General features: G+C 47.0%; 2 protein-coding genes across 2 annotated transcripts; both read left to right on the top strand.

The window, feature by feature from the left end:
• Positions 1–254: 254 nt before the first annotated feature.
• LOC131214163 (fragile X messenger ribonucleoprotein 1 homolog) lies at positions 255–7,223 on the top strand (the record flags this gene model as incomplete). Its single annotated transcript, XM_058208546.1, has 5 exons — positions 255–402; positions 500–649; positions 741–872; positions 957–1,173; positions 6,643–7,223. Coding segments are annotated over 5 exons (1,228 nt in total), but the record flags the coding sequence as incomplete, so codon positions are not given.
• Positions 7,224–7,289: 66 nt separating this feature from the next.
• On the top strand, positions 7,290–8,701 carry LOC131214162 (uncharacterized; the record flags this gene model as incomplete). Its single annotated transcript, XM_058208545.1, has 2 exons — positions 7,290–7,719; positions 7,789–8,701. Coding segments are annotated over exons 1-2 (1,343 nt in total), but the record flags the coding sequence as incomplete, so codon positions are not given.
• Positions 8,702–12,233: the final 3,532 nt, after the last annotated feature.

Here is a 12,233-nt window from a genome sequence, read left to right as displayed (position 1 = left end):
GCTGAGCGGAACAACCGCTGAGCGGAACAACCGCTGTCTTACACCAGAGACAATGTTAATTTCTGATGCTCTCTGTTACAGCTTCTTTGTACGGGCGGGGTGTTTAGTCCAGCGCAACGCTAGGGCGCAACGCATTTTGCATGACCACCCAATTTGTTAAATTGTTACAATTTACTTAATTCTGTTTTTGACTTGTCTTGGCTAATACTTTCTCATTTTCTTATGTTTCTTTCCTTGAAATGTTTTCGGTACAGATTTTCGGACGAGTTCAAGGTGAGAGAAGATTTAATGGGCCTTGCTATAGGTGCGCACGGCAGTAACATACAAAGTGCACGAAAGCTTGATGGCATATTGAACATCGAATTGGAAGAAAATTCTTGTACTTTCAAGATATCTGGTGAGGTAAGGATTGTTTAAACTTTGTTTCGCTATGGCGGTCTTTGTTGCGAGTGTTTTATTTTATAAAAAAATCTTTATTTTTCGTGGGTGAATTGGATAGTCTAGTGAAGCAGTGAAAAAGGCTCGAGGAATGCTCGAGTATAGCGAAGAGTCACTACAGGTGCCCCGAAATCTGGTCGGTAAAGTTATCGGTAAAAATGGGCGTATTATTCAAGAGATTGTGGACAAGAGTGGTGTGGTGCGCGTGAAGGTAACTATGGTAAATCAGAGGGTTTGATTCTTCGTAGCCTTTGTTATTGTATGGTATATGTTACTGACGGTTTCTCAATTTCTAATAACAGATCGAAGGTGATAACGAGCCTAAGCCAAGCTTGCCACGCGAAGAGGGCCAGGTACCGTTCGTGTTTGTTGGAACAGTTGAATCCATCGCCAATGCTAAAGTGCTATTAGAGTATCATTTAGTGCATTTGAAGGTTGATAAAACGTTTTAGTATCATCAATTTCGATGATTATTAAAACATGCAAATTTCATATATTATATTAATACTTTTTTGCAGGAGGTGGAACAGCTACGTCAGGAAAAATTAGAAATCGACCAACAGTTACGTGCGATTCAAGGATCGAGTATAGGATCGATGCAAAACTTTACAATGAATCGACGATCGGACCGATCATATCAGTACGATGGAGATGGATTATCGCGATCGTACCGAGGAGGAGGGTTGCGAGGTCGCGGTGGAAGGGGTGGCAGAGGATTGACTCTTAAATACTCTGGTAAGTGAAAAGATCCACCTTAAGCAGAACGTATCCTTTGTTATTGTTGTCGTCAATACGATGGCTGCAAATTGCTCTTTAGAACAAATATAAACATTGCTTTAGACGTTTATTCTACACATTCTTATCTGTGAAGGGTTTTTATATATAGGTTGTGATACTGCGGGGATAGACGATGCGTAACGTAATGTTTTTGGCATTACAAATTAATGCCAAACTGCTGCGCTTCTGTCGAAACGTTTACGGCTCAACCGAGGCGTAAACCCGAGCGTAAATACTTTTTGCATACGCTTTGTTTACAAACAGAGGATAATATAAGTTCTTATTTGCTGGTATAGCAACAAAATGGAAAAAACGGAAAAAAATATTCATGAATCAATTTATTTCTCTTCTATTTCTATTTTCTCGGACCAAAAACACGAACGTAAACTCGTTTGATATTTCGTTTTTATATTTTTGCTGCCACACGAAGCGTAAACGATTTGACATTACAAATTAATTTTACGCTAGTTTTTACGCCTCGTGTGGCCTCCCAGCTAGAGTTTATAATTTCGATTTTGCTTTTTTCTCATCTTTGCTGCTTGTGCATAACTGACTTTCTTAGTCCAATATTTTTATTATCACCCCACTTGTTACCGACTGTAGAGGCTTCGGTAGAATTAGGTCGCGAACAAGCGAATTTGCTAATCTAATACTAACAAGAGGTACAGCATGCCAAGCTGCACGAGTGAGAGAGGTATAATTGAAACGAGTGATAAACGAACTGCCGCGAGCGACGAACTACTTCGAACAAAAAAGTCACTCATATTCTCCATACTGAGACGAAATATCTGAGCGCCGATTCGTTTCTCACCAAAGGCCAGAAAGAAAGCGCAACACCGAACAACTTTTTTGTCTCTGTCACGTCAATGTAGCATCCAGTCCGGCACTCCAACGTCAAACTGTTAGAAATTTTCAGAACCGCTGAAAGCACGACGCAAGCAAATCGACGACGCATCATCGGTGTAAAAATAGTGTTTAACTGTGAATTCTAAGCTGTTGCTTATTTCGGTAAGTAAATTTAAGCATCGGGAAGCATTTCTCGATAGGTATTTATGTCTAAATAGTGAAAGTGCACCACATCTGTTTACAGTTTCAGCCGACCATGAAATGGAACAAAGTGTCATCCTGCTATTGAATACCGACAACACAGCGGACGATTACGATGGAGCGGACAATGCGACGATGCAAGCGGAATATCGAAAGCGACAACGCAGTGCTAAACATTTGCCAAAAAAAACAGTGCCATACAGACAAGTGAAACAATTGTTCAAAAACCGTTGTTGTAAAAAACTGAATAAATGCAACACTTTGTTTACAACAGCAGAACGATTTGACAGTTCATTGAGCGGGTGTTTGGAATGAGAGGAAGAGAGAATAAAAATATGGGGGGAAACTCACACGGCGCCCATACGAGTTTTACCGGTATAAGCCGCTGGATAGCGGAGTAAGGACGCTCACTCCATACATTTTTCCGGTATTACTTCCCAGTGGACAACATTGAGTGCCCGAGCTACCCCTCTGCCTGCGACGGGGGCGAGGAAGGCTGAAACGGATGAATCCGAACGCCCCTCTGCCTGCGACGAAGACGAGAAGGGGAGAGCGGGCCGGTTCATTAAGGTCCGCTCGTAGGTACAGGGGTAAAAGAGCGGAAGAAACCACGAGAGGAGGGGGTTTCATGCACTAGCTTGTGGGTTTCATTTACAGGGAGGGTAGGGTTTCAGAGCCGAGATGCCATGCGAACACGAAGACGAATAGACGAGCGAAAGGAAGAGAAATACAAAAAAAAGAGATAGCGAGATCGAGTAAAAATTCTATGTTCGAGAGAGCACGGGCAGTCGATTTTGTGCCCCAGGTCAAGTGCAAGTGCGTGTTTTCCGTTCCATCATTTGTGATCCTGATAGAAATAAACCAGGTAAGTTTATTGGACAGTATTGAGTGACAATCAAATAATGTTGAAAACTTTTTACCTTGCTCGTTTCAGATGTCCAACTAGGATGCAAAACATTTTTCAACGCATGTACGGCGTCACCATCAAGCAGCTACGCACCAAATTGCTACGACCGCTATAGTGAAGTGTGAACAGTGAACGCGAACCCAAAAAAGGAGAGAGAGAAAATATGCCGAGCAAATACAAACTGTTTCATTTTGGCTAGAGGGGGAATATGGGATAAAGATAACGAAAAAAAGAGGGACACACAGGAGAGAGGGAGTCAAGGGGGTCACGCTAGAGAGTTCATTTCTCGCGGTCCATTCTTTGCGCCGTTTCGCGAACGATTCAGGGTCCTATGGAACTGGCCCATACAAAATTTGTATGAGATCGCGAATCGTTCGTGAAAAGTTCTCAAAAAATGAACGTGAAATTGCGGTCCAGGCACTCAATTTTGCTCACTGGGTTGTTCCCCGAACAAAAAAATCGCTCAATTTTTCATTTTTCTAGCCGCGGATTTCGACTCGTGAGATGCCCCCTCTCAGTATGGCGGTTTTACCGCTATAAGCTGAGTTCTGTGCAAATAATAGCGGAAGACTGTATGCGAGGGAGTGCCTTATAGCGGAATCCTGAAGCTTATAGCGGAAGAAATCGTATGGGCGCCGTGAGTGTTTTCCCCTACATTTTTATTCTTTCTTCCCCTCATCCCATACACCCTCTCAATGAACTGTCAAATCGTTCTGCTGTTGTAAACAAAGTGTTGCATTTATTCAGTTTTTTACAACAACGATTTTTGAACAATTGTTTCACTTTTTCATATGGCACTGTTTTTTGGCAAATGTTTAGCACTGCGTTGTCGCTTTCGATATTCCGCTTGCATCGTCGTATCGTTCGCTCCATCGTAATCGTCCGCTGTGTTGTCGGCATTCAATAGCAGGATGACACTTTGTTCCATTTCATGGTCGGCTGAAAATGTAAACAGATGTGGTGCACTTTCACTATTTAGACGTAAATACCTATCGAGAAATGCTTCCCGATGCTTAAATTTACTTACCGAAATAAGCAACAGCTTAGAATTCACAGTTAAACACTATTTTTACACCGATGATGCGTCGTCGATTTGCTTGCGTCTTACTTTCTGTATGACTGAAAATTTCTAACAGTTTGACGTTGGAGTGCCGGACTGGATGCTAGATTGGCGTGACAGAGACAAAAAAGTTGTTCGGTGTTGCGCTTTCTTTCTGGCCTTTGGTGAGAAACGAATCGGCGCTCAAATATTTCGACTCAGTATGGAGAATATGAGTGACTTTTTGTTCGGGCGACCTGAACAACCCAGTGAACAATTTCGCTCTTCTCACTTCAAATTCCACTGCTGATCCGCAGCTCATTCTTTTCCCATCCACTGCTTCGAAGACTTTTTGCCATATAGCTTTATATGGGGGAATCGCTGTGAGGAGTCGATAGGTCCAAGGAGTGAGGAGTCGTTTAAATTCTTACACCGAGCGGCCCACTCCCAGCGGGCAAAGCGTTTCGAAAATTCGTCCGTCGCGCGACATTTTCCCCCGTTGCTACCCCCTCGAGCCCACAAACACGCGCCGTCGCAAGCGTAGCGCGATACCGGGTGGTGTCGTTTCTTTCGCTCCTGTGAACATATTTTTTCCTTTCTCCCTCTTCGCACTCTTCGAGTCCTTCCTCGCTCTTCGCACTCTTTTTTGTCCTCGTGTCCTCGTGTGAAAGCGCGGTGTATGTGTGTGCGTTCCCCGTTCACCAAAACTGACAGTTCGCAGTTTGTTTTGATCGCAAAGTTTCCAAGCAAGTTGGTGGTGCCGATGGTGGTAAGTATATTTGAAAAGCGTTGATTTTAATTTAATTTCTTGTTATTTTTTAGTTCACAGTTCGCCGAATGACTGCAGAATGTATCGCCGGAAGAATCTGGTAAGTATTGCAAGTGTTGTTGGCGATCAGAGTGATCAAAGATCGCTCGTCATGTTCGCGCAGAGTGGCGTATTTTTTCGGTATTAATCTGTTTCTTTTGCTTGTTGCAGCTGCAGAAATCGTTTCTACACAGCTTGGTAAGTATAATAAACCGATCGCTTGATCAATTGGAAAGAATATTGATACTTCTTTTACTTTCAGGTGACGACGGCTGACCGAACCCAACAACGGGTTTTCATCAAAAAATAAGTGCTGCATAGGGCTGCGGTGCCGTAGGACGGCTGAAAAATGTGTTGGTAGGTATAGTGGTTTATTTATTGTGTTTTGTTTCATGAGTAATAAATAAAGGTTTCAAAATTTAAACCGCGTGTGATGCGTATTTAGATCCGAAACGGGGGTGTTACCGATGGCAGCGCCATCGGTAGAGCCTGCCAGCAGCCGCGCGCAGATTGCTTGCACGCCAGATAGCTAACAAGAGGTACTGCATGCAAGCGAGAGTGCAGCGCGAGTGTAAAGGAGCGAAAACAAGTACGAACCGCGAACGACACGATCAATCGATAAGCGAACGAATGACGATAAGCGAACAAGGACGAATATGCGGGAGTGACAATCGATCCGCCGCGTATATCGGACTAATTTTGAGTCGCTTTGAATCGCTGAGAATAAAGGACTACAAGAAGGAAGAGAAATCGCGGCGGCGTAATCGATATTACTAACAGGGGGTACGAATGTGTGATACGAATGGGTAGGGTACGGATGAATAGGGCTAACACACACACACGCACATCGTTAAAGCGTTCCTTATAACGAAGCGTTGCAGCGCGGTCACGCCTCTTTATAATTTCCCTATCCAGACGTTACGCAGAAGCTAATACAGAGGTCGCGCGACGGTTTTTGCCCGCTGGGCTGTCTCTCACCTGTGTGTTCTCTCGCTTTTTTCGTCTTCTTTCTCCCATATTCCCCCTAACCAAAATGAAACAGTTCGTATTTTGTCGGTACATTTGGGTATATTTTCTCTCTCTTTTTTCGGTTCGCGTACACTCTTCACCCTCTCTGTCAGTTGGATGTAAACAATGTGTTGTATTTATTCATAACCACAAATGTTTTACAATTACAATATTTCCACAATTGTTTCACTATTCCACCATGTACATGAACTTTTCACTTATCTCTGCGTGTACGTAGAGTGTATCCATCCCTGAATCCTGTATTCCATGTATCCTTTACCATACGCTTCATCGTCATTGTCTCGTACGTTTCTAATGGTCAGCTGAAAATGTAAACAGACGCGGTGCTCTTTCACTATTTAGACGTAAATACCTCTCGAGAAATGCTTCCCGATGTTAAAATTTGCTTACCGAAATAAGCAACAGCTTAGAATTCACTATTGAACATTATTTTTACACCAATGATGCCTCGTCGAATTGCTTGAGTCGTTCGTTCTGTGTTCCTGCATGAAACTAAAAATTTGAGAAACGAATCGGCGCTCAGATATTTCGTCTCATTATGGAGAATATGAGTGACTTTTTTGTTCGGGCAAGCACGTTATCGTCTAAACCCACCAGAGAGCCCTACCGAGCCGGCCCGTCATCTGCCGGCCAGCGCGACCGCGATCCGCATGGCCTCCGACCCGGAATTCGGTGACAGCTGGGGTGACTCGGCGGGGTCTTTCGCGTTCACCGGTGACACGGAGCAGTGGCCGAACTTTCTGTCCAATTTCAACAGAAGCACACGGATGTGTGGCTTCACGGGAGACGAGAATATGATGCGACTGGAGAGGAGTTTACGCGGGAAGGCGTACGAGACGGTCAAGTTTCTCCTACTCCACCCGGACAACGTGGGGAAGGTGATCGCCACCCTAAAGATGCGCTTCGGGCAGCCCCTGCGCATCGTGCACGCACTAACGGAGAAAATAAGTCGTCTACCACCCATCAGGGAAGGACGCTGGGACGGGCACATCGACTTTGCGGTAGCGGTGCAGAACTGTGTGGCGACCATCGAAGTCTGCGGGGCACCGGAACACTGCTTTAACAGCCGGTGCAGCCGCTTCATCAACATGGATACAGAGAAACGTTGGCAGGTTGCCAGGGAGAGTCGTTTGTGCTTCGTCTGTCTGCGACGCCATAAGGGTGCATGCGGATCCTAGCCATGTGGCAGCGAAGGATGTACGGACCAACACCATGCACTACTGCACCGCTGGGTAACATCTACGATGGGCACCATGAGCGAGACATCGACAGCTGCAGGAGAACCCGCTGCAGTGCACTGCTTTCAGACCGGCAAAGAACGCGAAGCTGGCGACGTCAGCCCTCAATTTCGATACCATCCAGTCATACTGCACAGTAAGAGCGGCACAGTCAAAGCAGTGGCATTCGTTGATGAAGGGTCGCACTTCTCGCTGGTGGAGGACGGTCTCGCGGACGAGCTTGGCCTAGAGGGCCCCAACCAGCCTCTGCACCTGCAATGGACAGGAAGAGTCACCCGCGTGGAGAAGAAATCACGCAACGTGACTCTGAAGATCTCGGGAACGCCAAAGGAACACCACTACACTCTGGCTAGAGTAAAGACTGTGCAGAAATTGGACCTGCCAGAGCAATCATTCGACAGCAAAGCTCTACAGTCCAACTATCGGCATCTGCGGGGTCTGCTACTGGAATCATACAAAACTGTCCGCCCAAGACTCCTTATCGGAATTGGGCTTCTTTAAGTAGGGCTTCTGTTGAAATGTCAAGAGGGCGCAGCAAACGCGCCGGTAGCTGTTATGTGCCGCCTAGGATGGACCGCCTTTGGGGGCACCAACCAGAGGCAGAAGATAGTAGCCGTTGAGGCAGCGCAGTGGGTGGCACACATGTGCGTGCAGGGTGCGACTGCGACTGCTGGGGGCATCAACGAGACAGCCGAGAAGGCGGGAATCTATCACCCGGTACCGGAGAAACCGCGCTCTCGCTGCGACTCGCACCCACCGGGTAAGGACCCGCTGCTGGCGAGGGGCAACACATACAACTCACTCGAGCGGTCGTTGTCGGACCACGCGACGGCAGACGATAAGACTGACCAAAGCAAGAGCGGCAACCTAGAAGATCCCACAATTTGCTTGCTGGAGGCCCGGCGAAGAAGTCCGCTGGATCAGCACTGGGCAATACCCTACAAGGACAGATTAAGAGGTAATTGCAATCACTCGCCATCTCGAAGACCTCTCAACGACGAGGAAGCGGGCGGTGGGACAACGGCAGCCTCCTGCAACTCAACGCTCGGTACCGGCCCGATGGCTGGCCACCAGGTGACCATTCCTCCGATCATCGATGCCGGCGACGGTCAGCTGGTAAAGCAACCGTGCCACAACTCCGGCATCAATATTCGCGATCCGAATGCGGCGACCGCGGTAGTCGACGCCTGTAGTGGTGCAGCGATGCCACCTCTACCAACCGTGGCCCCGATCGCGACCAAGAATGTGTACAGTGACGCCGACGTTGTGCCGAGTACGGACTGGGTGCCGCCACTTACGGCTGCTCCGACCCATCCGCACGACGGTTCCCCACACAGCAGTAGCTCACTCGGGTGCACCACACAACACAGCAGCACCATCCTGTCGACGTCGGAAGCGGGTGACCGAAAAAAGACTTCGTATGTGAGCTTCAGCGTAGAGGAACACGAAGCACACGGCGCCACCGCCGGCGCTGGCAGTGGATCGACTGGAAAGGGTTCCGAAATCAAGGTGAATAAGAAGCGGAGGCGGCAATCGTACCCGCCGACCCGGGTCAAAGGGCTGGCGCGGGTGGCGGTATTAGCCACAATTCCGATTCCATTGAAACCCGCATCGAACACGGGTGACTCGAGGCACAGCGTATTTTCAAAAGTATTTTCAAGACACGTTCTAATGGCACCATCCGAGCGAGGGTGGGACGGCCAAACAGAAACGAATCTAAAAGGATAGACAGATAGTTTAGGATCGGAGAAGGACCCTACGGTTAGAGCAGTGAAAAGGGATGCCGGCAAGGGCATATAACATATACATATACATGGAACGAAGAAGAAAGGAACATGCGCAGTCCGTTTTTTCGCGTCCTACTTTATTGATCGCTCGCTTGTAACTGACTTCGCCTCGTGCGCTTCCGCTGTCACCTATCGTACCCTGTGTCAATTCTACCACTGTTCTCATATCCGTCTTGAACCTGGTGAAAATTCTAGCACAATTCCTACAGTTCTTTTTGCATCTGACATGTATTCGGATCGAGCAATGTCGCCAATTCTTCATCATCAACCTTTTTTGACTGTTCAGCTCGTCCTTAGTTTGAAAGCCAAAATTGATTACTGTGCAAACCACATCCGACTCGTTCTCTCAGCAAGAGCACGTTCACCATAAAGATCCATAAAAATACGATGACATGAGGTAACTCTTTTCGTCGTATTAAAGAAATCCCTGCAAAAACACTCCACGGTGCTGCGGGTAGACAAACAAAACACGGTGCTGCGGGTAGTGATAATTTCCATTCTGTATTCATGATGGCAAACGTTATTCCTCAACGTTCAGCGATCTTTTTTAGCTGAGTCTTGGACAAGCTGCTAGGATCAACAAAATGTGCACCACTATCGTAGTATATGATCGTTTTCGGGCACTAACTAATGGCCGGGTGTTCGGGTATCTAATAGCCTTAACATAGGTTGTTAAATTCAGACTATGCACTTGCTTATCCGGCAACAACCGCTGAGCGGCCTTGGCTTGCATCTTGGAATACCTCTACTGCTCGCGGACGAGAGCCTTCGTCCACCACATTTCTATTCCTGCCGTTTTCGCGTCCAGGTCGACGCAATCTGCATCTCAAACGGGGCCTACTACGCCTCCTCTGTCCTTCAGGATGGCCTAAGAAGACTTTACGTACAGGATCGTCGTCCGCCTTTCTTATGACATGATCAGCCTAACCCGGCGTCCACACTATGAAAAACTATGCAAAAATGTATGGTAGGCCGAAAAAGGGACAGTTTTTCGACAGCGGACCAGATTATTACAAAGTCGGCAATAGAAGGAGAAGTAAAGGAAATTGGAAAATAAAAGCAAAAACAAACGAACTGTCATTTCACTCCAGTGAGCTCACGGATTTTACACCCAGACCCCTGAAGCTGCTAGTGTGGACGCCAAAAAAAAAGCAAAAAAACAACTGGCCCAGTTTTCTCATAGTGTGGCGAGGCGTAACGGACCCTGGCGAGTCGCACGCGCTTCACAACAATAAGATCATCGTACATTGCGTACAACTCATTGTTGTAGCGGCTCCTGCATTGTCCCTCCTCACATACGGGGCCAAAAACCAATCTGAGTATCTTCCTCTCCGACGCGGCTAAGAGGGTTTCGTCAGTTGTAGATAGTGTCCATGTATCAGATGCACATGTGAGTATTGGGATTATGAAGGTTCTGTATAACCCCAGCTTCGACCGTCGCGACACGAGATGTGAGCGAAATAGTTTTCTCAGATTGTAGAGAGACCTGCTGGCTGCTAGCACCCTGGCGCGAATCTCCTCAGTTATGTCGTTGTTGGTGCTAACCTTTGACCTTAGATAGGTGAAGTTCCGAACGACTTCGAACTTTTGGTCATCTATTAGTACGTGACCCCCACGAATACTCGCCGACGTTGTTGGTGAGGCTGCTGACGGTGGCGCCATCATGAACTTGGTCTTATTTTCGTTTATCTGCAGGCCGAGATTCTCCGCGGCTTGCTCAATCCCTGTGTAGGCTTGAGCTACATCAGAGAGCCGTCGACCTACAATGTCTATGTCATCAGCATAGCCCTTGTTCTGGATGGACTTGAAGTAGATTTTCCCTGAGGCCTTCACTCCCGAGTCCCGGATGGCTCGCTCCAGCACGATCTTAAAGAGGAGGCAAGCTAGACCGTCTCCTTGGCGCAATCCGTTGGTGGTAGCGAAGGGGTTGGAGAGCTTTCCATTCCACCTTCACTTGGCTTGTGACGTTGGTCATGGTCATTTTAACAAGTCTGATAAGTTTGGCTGGTATTCCGAAACTAGTCATGGTCTCATACAGTTTTACTCTGGCTATACTATGATATGCGGCCTTGAATTCGATGAAGAGGTGATATGTGTTCTGTCTGAACTCAATCGTCTTTTCCAAGATCTGACGTAAGGTAAAGATGTGATCAGTGATAGATTTTCCTCTTCTGAATCCTTCCTGATAATTGCCAACTATCTGATAGGCGGGCTATCTCGCGCTCTACTCTCTCTTCTCCATTTTTATTGAGTTCGGCTACAATCCCGTCGGTGCCTGGTGCTTTGTTGTTCTTCAGTCGGCAGATGGCCCTTCAGGTCTCCTCTATGCTTGATGGCAGGAGCAGATTTGTATCCAACAAAGGAACTTCTGGTTGCTCAGTAAATTGGTCGTTGATTAATTCATCAAAATGCTGGGCCCACCGCGAGAGCACCTCTGGTTGGGTTCTGATCAGATTTCCAACCTTTTCGCGGCAGTAGGTGACCTTAGGTATGAAGTTGTTTCGGTGACCTGCTACTGCTTTGCAAAATTGTCTTGTGGGTCCGTAGTGCATTCTGTTTTCTTCAAGTTCACGGTTTTTTTTGGTTTTTCCCACAATCGTTTCTTTTTCTTAAGAATTTGCGTCTCTATTCTCCTGAACTTCTTGTATTCCCTTACGATGTCCCGCGTTCTGCGCTTGTCTATCATTGCTTTGTAGGCAATGTTCTTTCGTTCCGTCGCATGTCTACACTCATTGTCGAACCAGCCAGATCTGGTCTTGCCACGACGCGTGCCCAAGATTTCTTGGACACAGTTCCTTTAGCACGTTTTTAGAGCTCTCGCTCGTAGTTGCTTCTTCGTTTAGTGGTTGCAGCGACTCCCTGGTGGCCTGTTTATGCAACTCTTGCATCCGCTCTTGTTTCAGGGAGTCCGTATTGAATCGAATCTGCGCGGTATTCTCGCCCGTTGTACTTCGGCGACTTATTCTACATCGGATCACTGCGCCAACCAAGCAGTGATCAGAATCGATGTTGGGCCCTCGAAAGGTTCTGACGTTAAACAGACTCGATTGATGCCGCCGATCAATCAATACGTGATCTATTTGATTGGAAGTAGCTCTATCCGGAGACACCCACGTAGCTTTGTGGGTGTCCTTTCGCGCAAATTTGGTACTTCCAATCACTA

Source organism: Anopheles bellator (assembly GCF_943735745.2).
Source record: "Anopheles bellator chromosome X unlocalized genomic scaffold, idAnoBellAS_SP24_06.2 X_unloc_39, whole genome shotgun sequence".
In the NCBI taxonomy this organism is placed as follows: domain Eukaryota; kingdom Metazoa; phylum Arthropoda; class Insecta; order Diptera; family Culicidae; genus Anopheles; species Anopheles bellator.
This window is presented reverse-complemented; position numbering and strand designations above follow the sequence as displayed.